Source organism: Danio rerio, chromosome 4, assembly GCF_049306965.1.
Source record: "Danio rerio strain Tuebingen ecotype United States chromosome 4, GRCz12tu, whole genome shotgun sequence".
Taxonomy (NCBI): Eukaryota; Metazoa; Chordata; class Actinopteri; order Cypriniformes; family Danionidae; genus Danio; species Danio rerio.
The window spans coordinates 69,818,242-69,843,643 of NC_133179.1; the positions used below are offsets into that span (position 1 = coordinate 69,818,242).

Genomic DNA, 25,402 nt, shown 5'->3' on the forward strand with positions numbered 1-25,402 from the left:
AAGGGACTAAGCCGAAAATGAATGAATGAATGAGTAAATAATTTTTGAAGGTGATCTAAAGTTAAAGGATGTAACTTTTGGTCAATTGTTTGAAATCATCAGGTTTACCAGAACTGAAAGAAGAGTAAGAGGGGATTTTCAGGTTTTTCACATGGGAGTTGGGCATAAAGCACTGTGTGAGCTATTATCCCATATAAATAAATAGAAAATGCTTAACTCTATGCTGGAAAACTCAGTTATAATGTCTTCCATGCTTTTTTGTTGCATTTACAGTTTTGACCATCAGGTGTCCCTATAATTTCCTGTTTGTATATCCTCTGACTTTTATTTTGGCGTTGGTGTGTGACGTCATAAAGCGGCGCCGAGCTCCGGTAGCTAAGGTTCAACAAGGGGTTGAATGAAATATGTAGAAGCACTGTTCATGCGTGTTTCCTCGTCGGTTAGTAACGCTATATTACTACATTTTTTGCTTTACATTTTTTAAAGTTTAATACATCAGCACAAGTATTCAGCCAATGTCATTTGATTTGATAGATATTATTAATTCACGATTAATACTATGCTTTATCTAGCATTCATTTAAACGCTTTAAAATGTAACTGTTCCCTGTATCGTGAATCTGTTTGTAGAGATGAAAAAACGGAGCTTTACAAACTCCGAGTCATTTGAATCAAATGTTTCTTGAACTGATTCAGTTTTTTGAAGCGCGCGAATCACTGCGCGCTGACGTCATCCGCTGGTCTAAACAGTGGAAATGAAACGAAACAACAAACACCTGAGGTGTTTTTATAAACCAACTGCATCGTGAAAGAGTAATATTGAACACAAAATAGTGTGTATGCATAGTTTGTATTCTCTTATAAATTTCTAGAGCTGGTTTTGTTTGTTTTTTATCTACTCAGGTGATTTAACTATCGTCTCTCAGTCTGAGTCCCTCAGCAGTGCACTTATTAGTGAACTAGAGAGATGATTGAGACGCAGATTGAGTGTGTATTTCTTTTATTTCTGTTTGTTGTTCTCATTTTTAACTGTGTCCAAACACAGAGGAAAAACTCCTGCTGAAGTGACTGATCTCCACACTGTTATAAAGATGGCGTTTATTAAAGAGGAGAGTGAAGACCTGAAGATTGAAGACACATTCTCAGTGAAACATGAGGATCCAGAGGAGCAAACAGGTTGGGTTTCTTTCTTAAATCTATTTTTTTTTTTTACATTTCTTGCTTGCGCAACTTCTGTCAAAGAGAAATAGATTTAAAAGCAGTATAACAACGGTGGAGTTCACTGTAAATACAATGTTACGATCACAAAGAAGAAACAAAAAACTGTTTGCACAAACTCAGAAGCGTTTCGAGTCCTGAAACTTGCAGGATGTTTTATATCAGGATGTGGGAAAATTACATTTCTAATTTCCTGAATATTTTAATAAAAACTCCTTGCAGAAAGTGCCATTATGGCCATATTCAGGCAATTGACCCTTCGCTCAGCCCCGCCCTCCTTAGTTACTGTTGCTACGCCTGTCAAGCTTTCGTGCCTGGCTCGTCTATTACAATGTGTAAGCCCCAGTGTCAGACGTTGCCAAGGATATAATTTTTGGCAAACAGGTGAGATATCCGAGAAAGCCAGCCAAAAAAGGACTGCAGTATGCGTTACAGGGGTATATTCAGGACATAATAGGCAACCGATTAGAGAATAAAAATCAAAATTGAAGCTTGGTTAGCCTAGCCGCCTCATGCTGAACATTCACCAGCTTAGTTCATGCACAGCAAAAGAGGTGACATTTAAAAATAATCTAATAATACCAAATTAAACCGTGATTTCTCTATTTTTAACCAAAAAGCCTGAAAGACTATTGTTTTGCAATGAAATATAGCGTTACTAACCGACGAGGAACTACGCATGGACAGTTCTTCTACATAATTCAATCATAGAAAGAGCAGCCAGAAAGAGGAAACTGATGGATTTGTGCTGAATATTAGCATCATTGACTATAACAATGTACAGCACCTATATCTGTCAGTATGTTTGTGTGCTCTTCATCCTGTTTTTATTTTAATTTGCAGTTCAGTGGAAGAAATAAATACATTAAAATGCAAATCAAAGTACAAATAGCAGAAGTGAACAAATAGATTTTCCCTACCAGCAAATATTAATCAGACACCAAATATAAGAGCAGACACTAACCTGCAAAAACGTCATCACTAATGACTAAATCTCCAAAAGACAGATGAAAACATTGGTGAGTTGTAGCTCTGACATGGACATGAGGGTTATAAATGACTGAAAAACAGCTGCGGGTGAAGTGTATTGATCGCAAGTGCTCCGATTGTGATCTTGGTTTTGTTCTGTTGATATGTATTTTCAAATATTCGTAGCTTAAAACAGATGGACATATGATCGCTATTAGCATGACTACTATAGCGAGGGCTTAAACGGAGCAGGGCTCATAATATCGAGCGGAAAAAAAGAAAAAGACAGCTGGGAAACAGAACCTGCTTTGTATTTTTGTAGGAAACACAGTTTAGATCTGTTTAAGGTAAGAGGTGTGTGAGTTATTGCAGTTTATGACTGTGTCAGGAATATCGAAAACAAAACCAGCTTGTCTCAGCTCCTTTAGCGCACCTCACAGAGCTTGATCCACTCTGGCATTTCTCCTCTTGGGTTTTTGGTTTAGAAAAGGGAAAAAATTCCACCACCCCGTCCAAACTTTTAAGATACCGGGTATCAAATTTGCACAATTCATATGCACAACACTTTGGCTTGTTTCCCTCGCTCGAAAGCTTGACAGAGCTCCTGCGTGCAGCTACGCTTGCTAAGCCACGATTGGTGGGTGGCGATTTACGGGTGTGACTAAGCGAAGGGTCAGTTACATGATTTTCACAGTGGATGATCCTAGTGTGCCATCAGTCATACGTTTACATTTAGTCATACAGCAGATGCTTTTGTCCATTTAGCGATTCAACGAAGAGGCAATGCACACAAGAAGTTAGAGCTGCATGATTCTGGCTGAAATGAGAATCGCGATTATAAATAAAGAACACGATTTTCTCACGATTCTGTAGATGTAAAATAAATCTTAACATTAGTCGGCAATTAATTAATGTTTTTTCTCAAACATATGGTAAAACAACAATAATAATATGTGTAGGTCTACTGGTTTCTATAAATAATTCTATTCTATTTATAATAATTCTGATGTTGAATTATGTTTGAGATATAGGCCTATGCTTGCAATCTGTCATTGACAACATTATAAGACCATTTAATTCACTGGTAAAATCAACATTTTATAGGCTAGAGTAGTTATACGGACACTGTAAACATTTATTTTCATGCACAGCTGTGTGTTCGCAATGAAAGAAAAAACATCAAATGCTTGTCGCAATCATAACTCTAAAGCCTGGTTTATACTTCTGCGTCAAGTGACCGGCGTAACCCACGGCGCATGCAACGCCCGTAGCTGTGCATTTATACTTCTGCGCGCTGTCTCTGTCGGTCTGCATTAACACTTCCGAAACACTAGTGGGCAGTGAGGTGTAAATGTTCCTCTGTGTCGAGTTTCTTCGCTGCTGTTTTGCTTTTCCTGAACACTTCCGGGATGTACAAGTGGCTCAAACTCGCTCATTTCGAGGCAGGAACCGGCGGATGTGCAACAACTTTAACTATGAGGTAAACACAAAACAAAACTTTCCATCCGGAGCTCCTTCACGGGACTCCACACTTGTAAACAATCGCTCCATTGGGCTCGCGCCATTCGCACGGCTCTCGGTCCCGCCCAGACTCATCAGCGCTACCAAGCCGACCAATCACAGAGCTTGCGCTATGCATCGTTGCAACGTGTAGTTACATTTTTTTGAGAGGTGCACGTCAGTCGGCCACAGCGAAGGGCTATACTATGCAACTATAAATCAGCCTTAAAATGCAATACGATTATGTAAAAGATGTGCACGATTTCGGTTTCATTTTCACTGCCGTGTGCTGTTCATACTTCGCGCGCAGCTCTCAAACGATCTCTCTGTGCCACAAACTGAATATTATTTACAACTGTATTACCTGTTACTCACAGCTAGGGTTGTAACAATATACCGGTATGACGGTTTACCACGATTTGAACGTGCACGATTATCATACCATGAACAATTGCATATCAACGGTTTTAACCCTAAAGACCGAGACAGCTGCCCGCGGCTAAAAATAAGTATTGCTCTTAAATGTTTAATAACTTTTGATCCGCTGATCCGATTCATACAATTCAAAGATTGGCATAAAGAAGAGAATCTCAGCTTTCCAGTGCTGTATCACAAAACATCGACTTTCAGAGGCTCCGGAATCAGTGCGGTTACGTCATCAACATTTGACAACGCTGATTTGACAAAGAAACGCTCGTCACTGTGTCTCCGGACAAATCAGACACGATACATTGATGCATTGTCCCTCCTCCATGCCCAGATTGGTTCAAACTCGCTATATCACAACCAATAAGCATAGGTTTCACTTTTGTTTGTGGACCAAGCTTTTTGAACAACACGGAATGAGAGAAAGGCATACATTTATGCGCGGCTAAATAAAACGCAAAAAAAAAAAAGTTTTGCATGAAATAATTCTCATACTAAGTACTTTTGCATGCACAGCAGCACAGAAACATGACAAAACAGTGACACAGCAAAGACGAACTGCTGCTCTTGCTGTTTTCAAAAGACGCAAATGAAGATGCAGCTGTTTGTCTGCATTGCAGACAACCACATCCAAATCCATATCCACAGACAACCATATCCATGCTGGCACATAAAACCTAAGGATGTTCCATATTGAATCTAGTTTCGTTATGTAACTATTTATAGTATAGTAAATATTTATATCAATTTTTAACTGAGGATTTGCACCATGTTTATTTGGACTTTATTTGGACTTTGACACATTATTTATTATTTTCTTATTTTTATTTGTTCATTGTAAGTTGTGTTGTTTATAGTAACTAAAAATATATTATTTGGAAAAAGTCAAATTTGCTTCACTGTTCTATTATTTTGTAACATTTGTAACATACCGTATACCGTGAAACCGTCAAACCGTGGTATTGTTTTAGACGATTATCATACCGTGAAAAATTCATACCGTTACAACCCTACTCACAGCCTATGCAGGCTCTGTTCACTAAAGTAGACGCGCGCCTGCCCTCTCTGTGATAACAGCTCACGGTCAGCAGCTCACGTCATGTGTGATTTCCCGGTTGCGAATACAGCATTAAATGAAGACAAAGATGACATTTTTAGGTGAAATATACCTTACAAAAACATTAAATAACTCTTTCAACACCATTTGGAGGTGTCATGTCGCTAAGCAATGTATGTGAAACAATAAAAAGATTCATGCAGCTGCCTTTGCTTCTCTCCTGAACTTGAAAATATTGGCAGAATCGTAGAAATGCTGGATTAAGATCGTCTAGGGGAGGGGTGTCCAACCCTGTTCCTGCAGAGCTACCTTCCTGCAGATTTCAGTTGCTACCCATATCAAACACACCTGAACCAATTAATTAGGACCTGAACACCACGTGATAATTACAGGCAGGTGTGTTTGATATGGGTAGCAACTGAAATCTCCAGGAAGGTGGCTCTCCGGGAACAGGGTTGGCCACCCCTGATCTAGGGGGTCGAATCGAGATCGCAATCTTTTTTTGATTAATTTTGCACAAGAAGTGCTAGTTATACAAAGTAACTTGATTGTGCTCAGCGAATTTAGTGCTGCAGGGGGAGGGGGGTGGTGGAGAAAAGAAGGGTTTTGGTTTTATTCATCAGGGTTCAGGTGCTCTCTAAAAAGAAGGGGTTTTAGTTGTCGTTCGCAGTGGTGTAAAGAGTACTGAAAAATCATACTTAAGTTAAAGTACCTTGACCTGCCTAAAAATGTAGTGCGAGTAAAAGTATCTGTTGTAAATATTTCTCAAAGTATGAGTAAAAAGTAGACCTTTCAAAAGTACTCAAGAGTAGTGAGTATTACGCTGTTAAAAGCGAATGCATTTAAATGTAATTTGTTTAAACGTAACATTCTGTAGTGCATTTAGTTATTAGCCAGCAGGCACACGATGTCATAAGATTTTAATATTAGTTTAGATTAGGTTGTGTTAGAAAGTGACCAAAATCAAACGTCGAACCCACATCTTAAATCAACGTCATATTGACGTCAAATACTGACATTTATTCGTCAAAATCCAACATCTGATAGACATCATAGTGGTAACGTCCACAGAACGTCAAGCTATAACATCATTTAGACGTTGATATTCGGTTGATTTTAGGTTGGACATTGACATTAGGGTTAAGGTTTAAACTTCTAAACAGTCTTCGGGTCAATGCGTGTAAAAGATTTTGGACGTCTTCTTGGATACCTAATTCTTCCAAACAGTTTGCTGCGATTATAAAGTGCCTATGTCTTGGGGTAGTCCATTATGATGCGATTTTACCTTCTATGTGCGATTTGATTGGACGGGAATCACATGACTGATTTTTCCAATCCCAATAGAAAAGACAAAAATAAAGTAGTGACTGCAGATTAAAGGAAAGTAGTGGAGTAAAAGTACCGACCATGGCTTGTTTATATGCATATATTATTACGGTGTAATGTCTCGGCTGTGCGCTAGTGACGTTTTTCTGTAAATCAATAGTGTTCAGCTGTGCGTCCAGCTCCGCCTTTTGGTACCCTTTTGTTGTGCTAGGTACCCTTTACAAAGGGTACCCAAAAAGTGCTAGTATACGTTTCACGTTTTGGTACTTTTTGACAGTGGAAAAGGTCATAATACCGAACCACACCGTACCATTCAGTGGAAACGGGCCATAACAGAGAGATACATGAACTGTACCTTTGTGTGTCAAACAAAAGAGACAAGGTGAGGCAAGGTGGGGGGTCCAGAGGACTGGAATTGAGAACCAATGTTCTGGACAAGTGTTCTTTAACCCTGTTACTGGATGTCTCCCTTATTTATACCCATTAATTTCAGGTTTCTTCTAATGTTTTGATGAGAATGCTCTCATGTTTAAGTAGTTTTGTGGACTCAAAAGTAAAGACATGGAGACTCTCGTTTCTTTAAGCAGGATTCTTTATTGGCAACTCGCCATTGCTACAGTCATGGAGAAGTCTTATGCTGCGTTCACACCAGACACAGGAGAAGCATCAAGCGCGAGTGACTAACTTGTTAAGTCAATGCAAAAACGCAAATAGACATCCTGCAGTGCGATTCGCACGAATGAGACAGCACGAATGAATAGGCGCGAGTTGAGCATTTTACACAAATGACCCGCTTAACACGTGCATCGTTTAAGTTTGAAAATTTGAACTTCAGTGGACATTTGCGCCACCTTAACCAATCAGGAGCATCCTCTTGTAGGGGCATTCTTATGATGTAGTGCCTGTTGCTAGTGTCCCAGGGGGATATCCTCTTGCCGACACCAGACAACAGTTCATCAAACTGGGCTTGGCTCAGTCGAAAGCACTGCTGAAAGCTTCCATCATCCAGGTTAAATTTCTGAAGGAGTTTATGAACTCTCAGAGCTGGGTGCACCTCTGAAAGGGTCTAGTGTACTCCGACATGGCTCCAAATGAATCAATGCTGTCTTCATAAAGCACATAAACACAGTTTTCCTCTCTACAAAATCTATGTTTACCAACCATTTAGCAACGAAGCCCAGACAGAAGCCATGCCCATGACCTGAATCCACTTCTATTGTTCATTGAGTTTGACGCGCAAATGAAGCGAGTGAACTCAAAATGTTCACGTGTATATTTACACGCGAATAGCACGACTTATCCGTGCTTGCCGCGTTTGGTGTGAACACAGCATTAAGAGTAGCCTGAGCAAAATCCTAAAGATGTCTATAACTTAAATACCTCTGTCGAGGATACTTAGTGCAGTGTTGGACTAAATTGTATAAACGTTTTAGGGGGTTGTGATGCAAAGAGCTGGAGACGAAGCAATGACGTACAGGAATTAGCCTGACAATGGACTCGCCCTGTGCTGATCCCTTAAACATAACAGTATTCAAATAAATAGATGCTGCTAATCCTATCAGCCTAGCAGTATTGCCCTGAACTTCATAGAGACAAAGTCACAGTCCTTATAATCAGAAATGCATGAACGCAGTAGGTTAATGTCTCAGAGATTTGGCCTGGTAGACTCAAACTTTGTTCGAATGTCATCACCTCGAAACCTCGCCTCGAAACCTTTCCATTATATAGAAAATGTGTAGTGCTGGTGTGCCTCCAGGAGTAAGGTTGGGAAATGTTGTTCTAGACATTACCTCCAAGTAGGAAGCTGAAAAAAATATACATCTTTGAGTTGTATGTAACGTAGATTTAAAGTCGCAATGCAATCGAAATGTCTTCAAATACTTATATGTATATAGTAGTGTTTGTTACAAACAATGTATCTGTGCACTTCATCATTTTCATAATAATAATAATAATAATAATCTTCTATCAAATATTGTAACCTTCTCCCACCCTCCAAATGACTTCACTTCTGGCCACATGGAATGTCTTTAGGGCTTTGCTCTTGTCTATTCATTCAATTTAATTTTGTTAGAATTACCCATCTACCAACTATCCAATCAGTTCCCAAAGCCCTTTTTTTATTGTAGGTCCATATAAATCAGATGTTAAGTTAAATTAAGTCGTGATATGGAAAAAAAAGAACAATCTTCTGTTTCATGGTGACTTTAAGCCATGAATGAAACATGTTTGAGAATTGATCTTTAACAAGCCAGCTATCCTGTGTCAAGGGGTTTTGGTAACTATCAGCCTTTGTGTGTCCTAAAAAAGCAATGAGTTTAAAATGTTAAAACATTTTAAGATTATATCTAACGCCTCTTTGTACCTGTAAGACCTTGCATGTGTAACCCTGCCGGTCCTACGCCACCCAACCTGATCAGAGCTGGCATTGAACCATCGACCTTCTGCATGGGAGTCGGTTGCTCTACCAAGGAGGCTAAAGACCATAGCCTCTAGCGTCTGTCGCTAGAACACCTTTAGAGGTCAGAGGAGTGAGGTTTACCTGCACAGCACTCACTAGCTGGCCTCCGTTACACTTACCCCCCTAAACCTCACTCCCATCCGGGTCACGGCACCAATGTAACCCTGCCGGTCCTACGCCACCCAACCTGATCCGAGCTGGCATCGGACCGGCGACCTTCCGCATGGGAGTCGGTTGCTCTACCAAGGAGGCTAAAGACCATGGCCTCTGGCGTCTGTCGCTAGAGCACCTTTAGAGGTCAGATGAGTGAGGTTTACCTGCACAGCACTCACTAGCTGGCCTCCGTTACACATGCAGTTGTTGGTTTTGATTGTCAATTTCTTTTAATCATATTCCACGTTACTTTGTACCTTTTAAATCGGGGTTCTTGAGTTTACCAGCTTATTCAGTCTTGATAGACGATGGTAAACAAACTTGCTGTCCTCGAGGGAGGCTTGAGGGTTCAACTTCAGCTGATAGTTCAAATCCCCCTATGAGCGCTTCTGGCGAGACAGATTGAGCAAATAGGAGGACAAGGGGAGGTTGACAAGAATTGTGAACTTATATACACGCATGATAATAATAACCTACTTTGTGAACAATATTTAACATACTATTTTTTTTCTCGTTAGAGCTGATGGTGCTCAAAGAAGAGTTTCAAGATCTTAATGAAATGGAAGAGAGTCAGTGTGAGAGACACCAAGATTTAACGACTGATGAAAAATCAACGCCAAAGAAGAGTTTACCGCATAAAAGAGTTCAGAAAAACAATTTTACCTGCTGCGTTTGCGGAAAGTGTTTTTCCCAAAGACACAACCTTAAAGTCCATATGAGAATTCACACCGGAGACAAGCTTTTCACATGTGATCAGTGTGGCAAGAGTTTCACTCAAAAGTCAAAAATCGACGTCCACATGAGAGTTCACACCAGTGAGAGACCTTACTCGTGTCCTCAGTGTGCAAAGGGTTTCCGTCAAAAACAGCACCTTAAACTCCACATGAGGATTCACAGCGGAGAGAAGCCATTTCCCTGCAATCAGTGTGGGAAGAGATTCAATCAACTACAAGCACTTCAAAGCCACTTTACAATTCACTCCGGAGAGAGACCTTATGCCTGCACTCAGTGTGAGAAGAGTTTCCGTCAAAGACCGTCCCTTGAAAAACACCTAAAGGTTCACTCCAGAGAGAAGCCATTCACCTGCTCTCAGTGTGGAAATGGTTTTACCCAAAAGGAGCGTCTTCAGAACCACATGAGGATTCACACCGGAGAGAAGCCTTTCGCTTGCCCTCACTGCGAAAAGACTTTTGCTCATAGAAGCAACCTTTACTTCCACGTGAGGACTCACAGTGGAGAGAAGCCTTTCGTCTGCACACACTGCGGCAAATCCTTTAGATGTAAAAACTCTCTTGTTGGCCACATGAGGACTCACACCGGAGAGAAGCCGTTTGCGTGTGATCAGTGTGGAAAGAGTTTCTCGAGAGAGTTCAACCTTAAGTGTCACATGAGCAATCACACTGGAGAGAAGCCGTATACTTGTGGTCAGTGTGGAAAGAGTTTCGTGCGTAAAGACTCTCTTAATAGGCACGAATTGATCCACTCTAAAGGTATTAATTGTCATCATTGTGGAAAGAGTTTCAATCATAAGACCAGCTTCAAATCTCACATGAGGCTCCACTCTGGAGAACAAGGCTGAGGGTCCAAAATCTTTGCTGAAGTACTTCTATAAATAATCAATTGAGTAAAACCATTCTAGCGACAGCTACCTTTCTTGTAATGATTTTACTAGGTATACATACTTAATTCCATGGTCTGTTAAAATTCTTGATTCTGATTTGCTTGAAGGTGTGCAATAAAATCATGTAAAACCCTGATCAGATCACACAAATTTCTCACGATTTCACCACGACTTCCTTGACGTAGGGCAGGGATCACAAATCTTGTTCCTGGAGGTCTAATCTAACCTAATCAAACACACCTAAACAAGCTAATCAAGGTCTTACTAGGTATACTTGAAACACCCAAGCAGGTGTGTTGAGGCAAGTTGGACCTAAACCCTGCAAGGCACCGGACCTCCAGGAATGAGATGGGTGACCCCTGACTAAGGGTGTCGTGGGGATTTGTAAACGACAAATGGGTGTCGTGACCCAAGATTCAATTGCTTCTTCTTGCGTAATGTGGCATAGTTCACGACAACCAATTCCACGCCTGCTACGCCTTACGGCACCACACCAGAAACTCTACCTTGTATATTTTTTTCACGTCGAGCTCCATCACATAGACGACACTGTACAACAGGAGCACAAAATTTCTTGGTTCACGTTTGCCTCACAGCTAGAAGGTCGCTGGTTTTAGCCTCGACTTGGCCAGTTGGCATTTCTGTGTGGAGTCTGCCTTTTCTCCCCATTTTCGCATGGGTTTCTTCCGGGTGCTCCGGTTTTCCCCACAAGTCCAAAGACATGTGGTACAGGTGAATTGGGAATGCTAAAAAATTGACCGTAGTGTACGAGTGTGTGTGTGAATGAGTGTATAAGGAGGTTTCCCAGTGATAAGTTGCGGCTGGAAGGGCATCTGCTGTGGAGAACATATGCTGAATAGGTTGGCGGTTCATTCCGTTGTGGCGACCCCAGATTAATAAGGTCAGAGTCCTGGCTGTCCTGTTGGCATTTCTGTGTGGAGTTTGCATGTTCTTCCTTTGATCGAGTGGGTTTCCTTTTGGTACTCCAGTTTCCCCCACAGTTCAAACACATGTGCTATAGGTGAATTGGATAAACTAATTTGGCCTTAGCGTATGTGTGTGAATGAGTGTGTATGGGTGTTTCCCAGTACTGGGTCGCATCTGCTGTGTAAAACCATAGACTGTAAAATATATGGATGTAGTATCCGTGATGTTATCCATATTTTTCTGAAGAACCCAAAAGAAGCTACCAGTAGGCGTAGCCAACCGTAGCCATTTTGTTCGCGCGTCATGGCACCAACCGGAGGATACCAAAGAGAAGCAACAGACGGCTGCTAGCATTTTGCTTAGACGGGCTTTCCTATGGAAGAAATGCTTAATACTTCATTACCTGAGACTCGTTTGTGTTCTGACCACATGTGCTTGGTTGTACATTATATCAATAAAGTGTTTAGACTTTAAAAACACTCTGCAGGAGGAAAAACCTTGAATTCCAAACCCTTCAAATATGGTCTGTGTTAGTAAATGGCATAACACTGTATGACAACACTTTAGATGAGCCTACAGCTAATCAATCTGTCAGATTCTAGAGTGCATTACAGCTCTAAAGAAAATAATCAATGATAATTTAGCCTTGCACATGTCCAAAGTGTGGAAAGAGTTTCAGTGCGAAACAACCCCATTAAAATCCATATCAGAATTCACACCGGAGAGACATTATATGTCTGCCAACAGTGAGGAAAGAGTTACACCCAAGGACAGTGTCCTAAAAAACACATGACAACTCACTCTGGAAAGAAGGCTTACACTTGCATGCATTGTGGCAAATCATTTTTTATCCATGTACTACCTTCAGTTTCACACAAGGACTCACGCCGGAGAGAAGCTATTATCATGTGATCAATGTGGAACAAGATTCAAACAGACGACATACCTCAGGGATCAGGGACGTGCCACTCTGGACAACAGGGGTGAGTATCCTAAAACGTAGGGACTTGTAGAAATATGCCTTTTTCACAATTTAGTGTTTCTCAGAAGCAGAAGTCATCATAGTTTGGCTAAACTTAAAGGTGCCATATGGTGCATTGGCTTAATTGGATTAATGGCCCGTTTCCACTGAGTAGTATGATACAGTATGGTTCGGTGCGCTTTTTCGGCCGTTTCCATTGTCAAAAGGTACCAAAAAGCGAGCTGTACCATACCACTTTATGGGTACCCTGACCAAAGGATATCTAGCATGACAAAAGGGTACCAAAAGGCGGAGCTAGACAACTGAACGCTATTGGTTTACAGAGAAACGTCACCAGCGCATACATAAGCAGGAGAACGAAAACAAAGGAAGCGCTGTTTTAAAATAATGAGCTTAGACATTACACTGTAATATTATATACAAATAATAATCAGCCATGGTCGACCTGAGCTTAAACAAACCTTGCTGTTGTCTTGATGAACAAACGCAAAGCCAAGAAGAAGAGCAGAATGAACCCTGTGCACAATAGTTGTTTACAAAACACGAGTGGACATTCGCTTTCTCGCGATTGCTTGCCACAAGTCTATATTTGGATTAACGTACTTCTTGAGCTGATGATAATAAGTGCTTTTGACATCTGATCCTTTCAGAAATGGACAAACGTGAGACTGATGCACAAAAAAAACAAAGGAGAAGCCAGAAAAAACAAACTGCCATGTTTAATTATTATAATCAGCTTTTGGACTATTATGAACTCGGGAATGACGGAATTACTCTCTAACAGAGATGACATGTACATTTCCTCAAGTGAGAATGACATTGACTGAAACTTTCTATCTTACACCCCGCCCTACCCTTTTTGGCACTGGGGTAACGAAAGCCTGATAAAGGTGACCCGTACCATACTGTACCACTCAGTGGAAACAGGCCAAAATTGTTCTCTGATAACTTTATAGTAGGTTTATGGCTTTGGTAAGTTAAAAACCTCTCCAGAAATGCTTATTTAAGACTCCATAAATTACCAAAGAATTAGGTCCATAATTGACCATATATGGATTGTGTTGTGAATATTAATGAGCTTTTGCTCTGACGCGCAGTTCTCCCTTTCCCTGCTTAGTGTAGCTGAGTTAATGTAAACCCAAAGTTAACCTATGTTGCTCACGAGATGTGAATAAAGACTTAATTGTAATTAAACTTGACAAAAGAAGTTGATAAAGAAATATAATGTCAAAGAAAACACAGCCAGGACTTATCTGCATGAACAGATGACAGTTGAGCTGAGGGATCCGACACGACCCTACATGTGTTCGTCGAAACATACGCTTCAATTTTCACAATAAATTAATAAAACATACAATTAAACATACCTTATGTCTCTTCAGAGTGGAGCTGACTAAATGGATAATCTGTAAATCCTGCATATTTCGTCCTGAGTTGAGTTTGAAATGTCTCGTGCTGTTGTTGCCCTGTAATGCATAGTAAACAATTTGTGGTTGCGTTTTCAAAATAAAAAGTCCTACGTACTTAAATATAAGCTTTAAAATAACTAAGGGAAGGAAACTGCCGATGTTGTCTCGCTAGAAAACATTGTTTCTTATCAAACACAGCCTGAGGTGTGCATATCGATGATCTCAGAGCTGCATATGAGTCCGAGTTCTCTTGATGACCTAAGGTCCGGATGAACGACCTAAAGTAGTCGTACATGCAAATACAGAGCGCATGGCCTGTGAGCTTCATCAGAGTTTGCTTTGTGTTCTGATTGACTCGTTGTCACCCGAGGTTTTACACTTGTGGGATTTACATGAGAACAACGGTGGTATCTGAGCCTCACGGTATGTGTATTTCCATATACTGATCTTGTATTATTAGGCTATGCCTAAATATACCCAGATTTTCTTCATAGGATACCTTTTAAGAGCAGCAGTGGTGTAAAATAAAATGTTACAGATACTCAAATTACAGTAATTGAGTTATCTTTTTTTTTTTTCTTTTTTTTATGCCAAGAACAAATTACATTATTTATACAGAAAATTAGAATTTTTTATACATATAAAACTCACTTTAACAAACCCTAAATACACTGCCTAAAGAACGATAAAAAAATAAATTAATTAAAAATAAATAAAAAAAGATTAAAGGAAAAGTAATTATAAAATTAAAAAATAAAAATTTGTAAAAAAGGGCTGCCAAATCTTTTTTTTTAAAAATAAAAAAGAGTTGTTTATCTTTTGAATTGAACTTTGCAAAGTGTTAAAATGTACTTTTGAATACATATTTAGTGTCGTATCTGTACTTTTACTGCACTATTTCCTTCAACCTGCATTTGCTACTATTTAAATATGTTTAATTTTTCTGGACGAACTGTGTTGCTCTAGCTTAGTTTGCAGCGCCACCTGCTGGACACTCGTAGCTTGTCTATGGCGTTATTTTAATTATAAAGTCGAGCGCGGATTCATCTAATATGAGCGTGCAAATCTCTTTGCGCTCATGCTAAATCTAATCATGCAGAAATTTTCTTACGTGCCCTTAAATATTTGCTGCTTAAGTGCGAGTTGTCTGCTCTTGCTCAGTGAGATGATGTGGAATCACAATTTGTGCTTCCTTTCCTGCTTTTGCTCTCCAGAGATCCTCCTGTTAAATTTTTTATCCCTAGAATGTTGGTGCACTATTTATTAACAATAAAACGTTAGCATGTTTCGTAAATTGTAGTCAATTTTCGGTCGAAAATTAAACCAAAGGCTGCGTGCTGCTGTTGTCATGACATTCAGTCAGATATCAGTTAGTTGACACACATCGTCACCGCAGTGTGCGTTTAAATGGGTGAGGATTTGTTTTGGAGAAAAGTTGACAGAAAATTGGAGTTTTTAAATATGATGGGAGTTCGAGTTAGGGCTGCACGATATTGGAAAAAATTGACATTGCGATATTTTTTTCCCCTGCGATATATATTGCGATATTTAAAAATTCAGAATCAGGAGTTATAAACTGCTTAAAAATTAAATAAGCAATCATTCTATAATAATTTTGGTAATTTTTAAAGCATTTTCATAGAATATAAAAAAATGAATAAGTAAAAACACTGAACAAACATTTTTTATAGTTTCTTTTGGGTTGTTTATAAAAAATATGACTTAAATGTCAATTCAGACAAATCAAGGATCTAATATGTTATGATATTAATACTAAATGTTGTTTTTACCGTGATAAAGGTGAGCTCATTTGGTGTATGCAAAGATGACACTTTATTATCACATTTAGGAATTAACACGAGTGACAAAATAAGTAATTTAACTTTTTATTCGACAATTACAAACTTTTTTTATTACAACATTTACAAAACAGAAGGAAATATCTTGTCACAAAATATAAAAACAGCTAAACCCTAAACCCCTGAGTGGTTTAAAAAAAAAAAGTTATAAAACAAATAAATTGTGGATAAGATAAACTTGTTCTAATAATTACCAACAATTAACTTTACGATAAATAAAATAATATGGCAGTTTATATATATATATATATATATATATATATATATATATATATATATATATATATATATATATATATATATATATATATATATATATATATATATATATATATATATATATAGGCGAGGCAGTGGCACAGTAGGTAGTGCTGTCGCCGCACAGCAAGAAGATCACTGGGTCGCTGGTTCGAACCTCGGCTCAGTTGGCGTTTCTGTGTGGAGTTTGCATGTTCTCCCTGCCTTCGCGTGGGTGCTCCACAGTCCAAAGACATGCGGTACAGGTGAATTGGGTAGGCTAAATTGTCCGTAGTGTATGAGTGTGTGTGGATGTTGCCCAGAGATGGGTTGCGGCTGGAAGGGCATTCGCTGCGTAAAAACTTGCTGGATAAGTTGGTAGCGCTAAAAACACCAACGTTCAGACTTGAACGTTGGCAGGTGATTATGTTGCCCCTTGCACTGAAAACCCGTTCGGATGGGGAACTTGTTGCAGGAATAGAGATATTGGCTAGGTATGGGAAGCTTACTTTGTGTGTTTTCCACCATGCAAGTGGATCCTCCTCTTTGTCTATAGAAGGTGTCAGTAAGTAGTTGTTTAATTCTGCTTCCACAGCATCCTTAATGGTTACAGAGAAAACACTCTTTGCTGTAGCTCCACTCTGTTTAAAGAAACTTCCCAAGGACTTCTTGGCTTTTTTAGCCTGGGATGTTTCAGCAACTTTGTGCTGTTACCTCAGCGCTGCAGCTTACGATCTCTTCCTGTTATTCCATCATCTCTGATGCAATTCTGGCCTTTACTTTGGGCTTGTTGTCTGCATTAATGTAGTCCATCTTGAATCGGGGGTCCAAACAAGATGCCACATCTAGCAGCTCCTGAGTAGCATCATCTTTATATTTCTCGTGTATGTAGTGCAACATCTCATTCTTCAAGGTCTCAGTCAGGTCAGTGTCTTCATCATGCGTTAATAGCATTGAAGTGCTGAAGAGGTGAAGAACCGGCTTCACATAGGAGACACTAACATAATCTTCTCCTGAGAGTGCATCTGTGAAATCCAGCAGTGTCTTGCTGACATATTCCAGGACATCTATATCTTGCCAGGTTGGAATCAGATGCCTTGCCGTTTGGGTAACCTGAGTTAAAGCCTTCTGCTGCTCTAAAATCCTGCTGATCATCATCTGTCTGGAACCCCATCTTGTTTGGCATTCTGATATGAGGGAATGTACTGGTAAATTTAGGGCCTTCTGTGCTTTTTCTAGGGCACTTCTGGCCTTCCAGCTGTGAGAAAAGTGACCCACCAGCTTTTTACAGATACCTGTAGCACGATCAATGCGTCCATACCTTTTCACTGCATTTTCTGGAAACATAAAAACAAAATTAAGAAACTGCATATTAATAATTCTAATAAATAAGATAAAAAATAAATTTCTCATTAAATATCATATATAAATATTCGCAAATTTTCTCTTTATATCATATTATTTTCTATTATAATATTATTTAATTGTTTTACAATATTAATATTTATTATTTATCTTGTAGGGATAGTTTACAGTTTGACCCAAAGAATGACCAGTCTGGTAGATGAAGAAGAGCCGAAGTCAGAGATTTAAATAAATAAATCAAGTTTACTGAAGATAGTTTGCAGTTTCATTCGCAGAAGACAGCTTCAACACTCGCAATGAGTTCCTAGGCTGCTCTGCTTACAATCACAATCAATAACAATTATACTCTCAAATAACGTCATAAACAGCGTCACACATACAGGTGTCCTAAACTGATTGGTTAAAACAGATAGAATAGGAACATTTCCACGTGGAGTTTGTGCGTATATTCTGAACAATATCTTAAGCATAAACGTCAGACATCCCTTAGACTGATTAGAGCTGGCTCCAGACCTCTGAAACGGATCAACAATCAAATAGAATACACACACATAAAGTATAATCTGTTTCTTATCCAAGGCTGAGTGTACTGTCAGCCGTCTTTATCGAAACTGGTTCAAAACTGGTATAATCTACATTCAGGCAGTTATATTCTTACTACACAAACTCTATCTTGAATAAAAAGTAGAATCACTTTAACAGATTTAACCGTAAAAACAGCAAAATCACTTTAGACATTTTAGACAGTATTAACTCCTAGAAATAACAATAGAAACAGTTGCTTCCAGTCCTCAGCCGTCAGTTCCACTCAAGGTCTCCATGACCTCTGACCTAGTTTGCTGGCTCCTGAAAATAGGTATAAAGAGACAGGCAAATGCACTGAACATTCTTATATTAAGCAATGTGTTAACTTATTCATTAATTAAAATCAATTCACAGTTAAATACTGAGAAACGGTATGATGAAAAGGATAAACGTTAGTCCATGATGAGACGGATTGGAAAGCAGAAATCCGAATCCTTCAATCTTCTTTACCTCATCAAAACCCAAAATATAGGGACATTAGTAAGTTTTGAGTCTTGTAAACAAATGGAGAATACAATTTATTTTATAAATAAATATTCGGGAAAAGAAGCTTCCAGAGAATTAAATTAGCCTTAGATTACAAAACAAAAACAATATGATAAATAACCCAACTTAGAATTTTTTTTATTATTTTAAGTCAAATCCTGCATAGCAAAAGCAACAGTAGTAAAATGCTTGGGTATCATTTACCAATTGCAAGATGCAGCCGGTGGCCAAAGCACTGCAACCTGGTCCACTTGTTGAGGGCGGCCTCCTTTACCATGTTCGCAGCGTTGTCTGTTGTTATAGTGACGAGACGTTTCTCATCCAGGCTCCAAGCAGCCAATGCTTCTCTCATCCCCATTGCGATGTTCTCGCCTGTATGGTCATCGGGGAAAAAATGCTGTTTGCAAACAGCGACTTCTCAGCTGGAAGCCCTCATCCACAAAGTGTACAGTCAGACTTATGAGGGGTCGGTTGGTCGGCTGGACCACAAATCTGTTGTTGCTGCGTCATATTTTACTCGTGACAATAGCTCAGTTTCCACTTGTGCCTTGCATTTGTCGTACAGCTCTGGTGTGGCAATTTGAGAAAAATAAGTGCGTGACGGCATAACATATCCGGATCATGTTTGCAAAACCGTGTTCATGGTACCGTGTCTTTTGCGAGGTGAAATGTAATGGCATCAGTGATATCTTTCTGCCGTTTGGATCCCTTCTCATATGGCATTACACTGGCAAAGGCATCCGAAATAGTTTTTTGTTTGGACGACAATCTGATCTGGCTCCGCATTCGTCATACAGTGCTTTGTGATGCCAACTTAAATGGTCAAACAAATAAGTGGTGTTTCCGCGAGTTGTGGCCACAACTACCAGGCACTCCCGACAAAATACTTTTACATTTTTGTATCCAAAATACTTCCATATAACCGATGTTGCGTTTCTTTTTCCAACCAAATCTTCCATTTCGGCGCCTTTCTCCCGTTCCGCGCTCATTTCGTCACGGTCATCCTGAGACTGCATGCATGAAGCATGTTACGCAATGTGTGCTGATAAATTCGTTTTTCCAAATTCCTTATGTCTAAGCTAATTCATTTATATCAGATAAATATAGAACCGTAGACAGTTTAGAAATTATATATATTTTCTTTAATTATATTAATTATACATAAATATATATATTTTTTTGCTTTGCATTAGAGGTGTGAACCTATACTGGTCTCACGGTTCGGTTCGGATTATCATGCCATCGATTCGGTTCAATTCGATAGTTCGGTGCATCACGGTGCATTGACGATGCTTTCCATATATAGTGTTATATTTTAGGGGGGAGGCTATAACATGCTGTCTGTATAAACACACAGACACACAGCAACACACTGTCTCTCATTCAAACACATTCACAAACATAGACAGCATCAAACAAACATACACACACACGCACACACAAACAAACACACTTAAGCCCTTGCAACAGGGAGAGCTCGCGCTAAGCGGAGCAGAAAAACGAAAAAAAAAAACGAAAAAAAAAACGAAAAAAATAAGCACTTTTCCGACGGTCCCTTACAGAGAGCTCCTCTCAGCGCGAGCTCTGCCGGCTAAAGTAAACGCAGACTGCGAGGGCTTAAACGGAGCAGTGCTCGTTATGTCGAGCGAAAAAAAGAAAGACAGCTGTGAAACATAACCAGCTTTGTCTTTCTGTAGGAAACACACTTTAGATCTTTTTAGGGTAAGCGTTTTTTGAGTTATTGCCGTCAATAACTGAATGTGTGTCAGGTAAATCGAAGACAAAACCAACTGAACCGCTCTCATTTCTGGCGCCCCACTGGATATACAGCACCCTAAGCATTTGCCTATAGTGCCTATGCCACGGGCCGGCCCTGAGTTGGCTGAGTGTTGTAAATAACGGCGCTCACCTCCCTCGTGACAGAGCGCATAGGAGATAAATGACGTCACTACATAATAAGCGGTTATGGTTATTACTGAATCGATACCGAATTGTCCAAGTCTGCATCGCGGTGCACCGAAGAAACAATTAATTTTGACACCCCTACTTTGCATCGCACCTACTGCGATGTGACTATTGCGGATGGGCACATGGCGATTTCGATGCTGAAACGATGTATCGTGCAGCCCTAGTTCTAGTTGTGTTCATTTCACCTCCAGTCAGGCATAATCCTCTAATGCTATAATAATCACTCAAGAAATTATTTTAAATGTAGAGCTTTGTAAAAAAAAAAACTGTTTATGACAACAAATTTTCTGTAACTATTATACATGTATTATACAGTTGAAACCAGAAGTTTACATACACTCAAAAAAAGGAACATAACCATTTTTTTTAAATGTCTGATGGTAAATCAAACTAAACGTTTACTATTTTAGGTCTGTTCGTATTACCTAAATGATTTACATTTCTTAAATGCCAGAATATTGACAGAATTTGTTTTTGAGAATTGTTTTAGGGCGAGGCAGTGGCGCAGTAGGTAGTGCTGTCGCCTCATAGCAAGAAGGTCGCTGGTTCGAACCTCGGCTCAGTTGGCGTTTCTATGTGGAGTTTGCATGTTCTCCCTGCCTTTGTGTGGGTTTCCTCCGGGTGCTCCGGTTTCCCCCACAGTCCAAAGACATGCGGTACAGGTGAATTGGGTAGGCTAAATTGTCCGTAGTGTATGAGTGTGTGTGTGGATGATTCCCAGAGATGGGTTGTGGCTGGAAGGGCATCCGTTGCGTAAAAACTAGCTGGATAAGTTGGCGGTTCATTCCGCTGTGCTGACATCGGATTTATAAAGGGACTAAGCTGACAAGAAAATGAATGAACGAATTGTTTTATTAATTTCTAGGCAGTCAAAAGTTTACACACATTTCCTTGGTATTTGTGTAGCTTTGCTTTTAAACTGTATAACTTTAGTCAAATGTTTCGGGTATCCTTCCACAAGCTTCTCACAAGAGTTTGAAGGAATTTTGGCCCATTCCTCCGGACAGAATTGGTGTAACTGAGTCAGATTTGTAGGCTGTCTTGCTCGCACAAGGTTTTTCAACTTTGCCCACAAATTTTCTATAGGATTGAGATCAGGGCTTTGTGATGGCCACTCCAAAACATTCACTCTGATGTCCTAAACCGACATTTTAACTAATTTGGCAGTATGCTTAGGGTGTATGCTTACATGTTTTTTGTTTAACACAATTTTTGTCTTTGGGAATCTAAACTTTGTTAAAAGAAGAACCAGATATCAGTATCTATAATAACCATTACTCCGGATATGCTATGTCATTAACTAATGAGAAACTGCTTTGTTTTAACTATTCTCTACAGAGAGTGTGTCAGCTGCTCTTCCACAGACTTAATCAGGCTTCGTCCGGGCTTCCTCAGGGTGTTTATCTGATGGAAACACCGAGCCGAAGCAGGCCTGGAGAGACATGAACACAGGAGGAGCTTACCTGAATCTGCAGACGATCAGCTCTGCTGCTCTTTCCTCATGTTTGATTATCACTCTACCGACTGTCATCAAAATTTAAAACCATTTTAGTTCAAAACACTTTCAGACATGTGGATTCTGATCACCTTATGAGGGAGAAATATAAGGATATGTGATTCTGAAGTCTACTAATGTGGACATTTACCATAATAAAACCACTAAATGCCCATGGGTGGGGGAATTACCAGAGTTTGCTGGGAGAAATAACAAAGTGGGAGGGTGGCAGGAGATTTGGTGTGAAAAACGGCAGTGTTGGCAGGTATTTCTGCAGATTTTAGCTCCCAATTGCTTTAACACATGCACGGATGTTTTTAGAAAGCCTTGTAAGAGCTTGGTTAGCTAGCCTAGGTGTGTCTGATTGAGGTTGGAACTAAACTTTGCAGGAGACCAGCCTTCCAGGACCGAGTTTGAGCACCCGATGTACAGTTATTTAGCCATTTTGTGATAAGATTTTAATAGTAATATCTAAAAAAAACATGAATACCTCATGCTCACGGGGCTGAAACATTTGCCGTCGCTATGCAGAGGAATAATCTGCTCCCAATGCTGGAGGTGTGAGAGACGGCTGTGTGGCACGGTGTCGCCTTTGAGTGCTCTGAGGCATCACCTGCAGCTTGTTGCAAAGAGTCATAGATATATACATTAGATGTCGCCTGGCTTGTTGTCAATTGGACGGAATGCGTCAATAGCGCCGCCATCTTGGTACAGGGTAGCGCTCCTTTGAAATGAATGCGGGACCAAGGTACAGTGGAGGACTGTGGCTATCCAAAGCAAGAGATATACACATATATCTGTGATCGGGAGTTGTCCTGGATGTTAGTATGTAATTTTTTTTTCTAATTACGAAAATTATAAATTTACATCACTTTTCTACATTCTTTTCTACATCACCCTCCCTGTTAAATTTGATCAAATCGTGTCCTGAAACACAGCTCCTCTCCTGCTTTCACTTCTCATACTGACGGAGGGAGCGATTCGTTTGTGAATGAATCCCTCGAACGACTCTTTCACTAGCGGACTGTAATACGTTTCTGGCAGCGCAGCATCTCGTTGTCATATTTCTTTTGCATTGTTTGCTGATTTTATTCAACAAAACTAGCATAAGCCGAGTGTTTAGTGCGAGTTGTAGCTGCTGTGCCGTATGGTGAATGCAGTAAGTGACTGTTATCCTCAATAACGTTACCTGATTAGCACAAAAGTTCAGAACATACAAAAACAGAAATAAACGTAATATTGCCTATGAAATGTTCTGCCTTTGTGCTTAGTTTTCTTTGTTTGCTCGTTACTACACCCGTACACCGAGCTAAAGTCCGGCATCTTCACGTAATAACACTGTCTTGACTAGTGCGGTTGAATGACATTTGTCCTGGGAGCACTGTACCAATGTGGCGGCGCTATTGACGCATGCTCAGGGTCCCTATGCGATATCTAGTGTATATATCTATGGCAAAGAGTAATGTTAGGAACGGTACAGCACAGACACGAGTCTCCAAAATCTCCAGTAACACCTAAAAACTGCACTGCACTCACAACTCGCACAGGTGCAGTACGGAACGGAACGTTCCATTATTCATGGGGGCCCCCGGTTTTGGAAATAAGTAATAACTTTGAAATCTTAACAGTTATAGCCAGATTTTACATCATGACAGAAAATGTGAAACACACAGCTATGTGATTAATTTAGGCTTTTTTTCCATTGGTCTGGGACCTCTAATTCCCCAGGGGCCCTAAGTGGCTGCTTACCTCATTTATTGGTTATATCCGGCCCTGCGTCCCAACTAGAGCAATGCACAGTAGCCAACATTTGAAGTCGATCAAATATACGATTTTCTTTACAAAATTAGCCAAGAATGTATGTCGTTCAATAGTTTCAAACTATAAACGACTTTATTTTTATTATTTTTAATATAGGATTTTCATTCGTTTGTAAAACCAAGATGGTGTTTTTCTTTTTGCGAGAATTTCGTATTGTTTACTGACAATACTCAAAATAGTATTGGAGACTTTGTGGTTTATCCCCTGGAATTAATCGTCTTACTATCAGTGTTGGCGAGTAACTAGTTACATGTAACGGCGTTACGTAATTTAATTACAAACGAAAAGTAGCAGTAGTTCGATATGGATACTGAGAAAAAATGTGAAATTAAATTAGTTACTTATGAAAATGTTAAAGATTACATCTTAAAATATTCTTTGAAAATCTGGCATATGTTGAATAATATTAATCTATTTGTTTGCCTGTTTTTGATATGCACGATGCTAGGGCCATTCGTTTTCTGGTTTGAATTTGTGGTGCACCACAACTACCAATTACGTTAATCTTCTTTGCCGCTGAATGCACTGGCTACTAGCTTAACTACATTTATCATTAGCACGGCAGTAGCATAGCTACTATATCAATCAAATAGCTTTTCAGTAGCGAAGCTATTTTATTAGTCAAGTAGCGCAGTAGCGTCCACACGAGCTATATTTACTGATCGCAGATCAGTAAGTAATGGCACCGACATTCACGGAGCTGTGAGGCCGGTGTTTATACAATGAAAGAAAATCTATATGATGGTGAGAATGACGACTTCTACCTGTTTTTTGGGGGTCGACAACAAACGGCTCAGGTTGAACTTGCTCCGGTTTTATAAATGAAAATTGCAAAAAAAAAAGTAATGTTTTTTTATGGTAAATGCCACACAACTAACTAAAATTTAGATTTTGTAACAACAGTAAACTTTTTTTTGTTCTAAGGTCTGGTTTTGTGATAGCTGTACTTTAAAATTAAACTAGAACCTAAAGTTTATTGATAAACTTTGATGTTGGCTTAAGAAAGCCAACGTGACTGCGCTAGGACTGGGAATGGCAGTTGGCAGGAAGCACGACGGCGGTTGCTAAGTGGTTGCTAGGCAGTTGCTAAAACAATTATGGCATTGTTAGATGGTTGCTAAGCAGTTGCTAAATGGCAATGCTCGTGTACATGTTTGATCAAATGCTAATACTTAGTAGGCATTTCTAGCATATGTTATTGCATTTAGATAATCATTCATAGCATGTAGCTAATCGTTATTAGCACTTGGCTTCCATTACCATTGTTGCCATGCATAGTACACAGGAAGTCCCATTTGCTAGCATGAGTCAAACGAGCCAATCCCTCATTAATAAAGGGACTAAGGGAATGAACATTATGTAAAAATGGCTTGCCGTATTTTTTTGAAAATACAATGCTTAATAAGTTTGAAGGTTATACATGCAAAAATGGCTTGCCATATCAGTAAAAAAATATGGAGTTTAAGTAAAAAATGGCTCGCCATATTTTGAGAAAAATAATGCTTAAAAATTATTTATTGGAAAACTATAAGTCTGAT

At 39.5% G+C, this 25,402-nt stretch overlaps 1 protein-coding gene across 2 annotated transcripts; it reads left to right on the forward strand.

Moving 5' to 3' along the window:
* The first annotated feature begins 377 nt into the window (after nt 1-377).
* On the forward strand, nt 378-10,866 carry znf989 (zinc finger protein 989). 2 transcript variants are annotated; one of them, XM_073946060.1, is made up of 3 exons: nt 378-836; nt 1,045-1,175; nt 9,628-10,866. In XM_073946060.1, exons 2-3 carry the CDS (start codon nt 1,091-1,093, stop codon nt 10,686-10,688), a joined length of 1,146 nt encoding a protein of 381 aa, XP_073802161.1. In that variant the 5' UTR covers nt 378-836; nt 1,045-1,090; the 3' UTR covers nt 10,689-10,866.
* Nucleotides 10,867-25,402: the final 14,536 nt, after the last annotated feature.

Bases quoted from the DNA above. Each gene is read 5' to 3' on its own strand.
- znf989 (XM_073946060.1), top strand. From the start codon at position 1,091: ATGGCGTTTATTAAAGAGGAGAGTGAAGACCTGAAGATTGAAGACACA. The intron at 1,176-9,627 runs GTTGGGTTTCTT...TTTTCTCGTTAG, and splicing joins GGATCCAGAGGAGCAAACAG to AGCTGATGGTGCTCAAAGAA.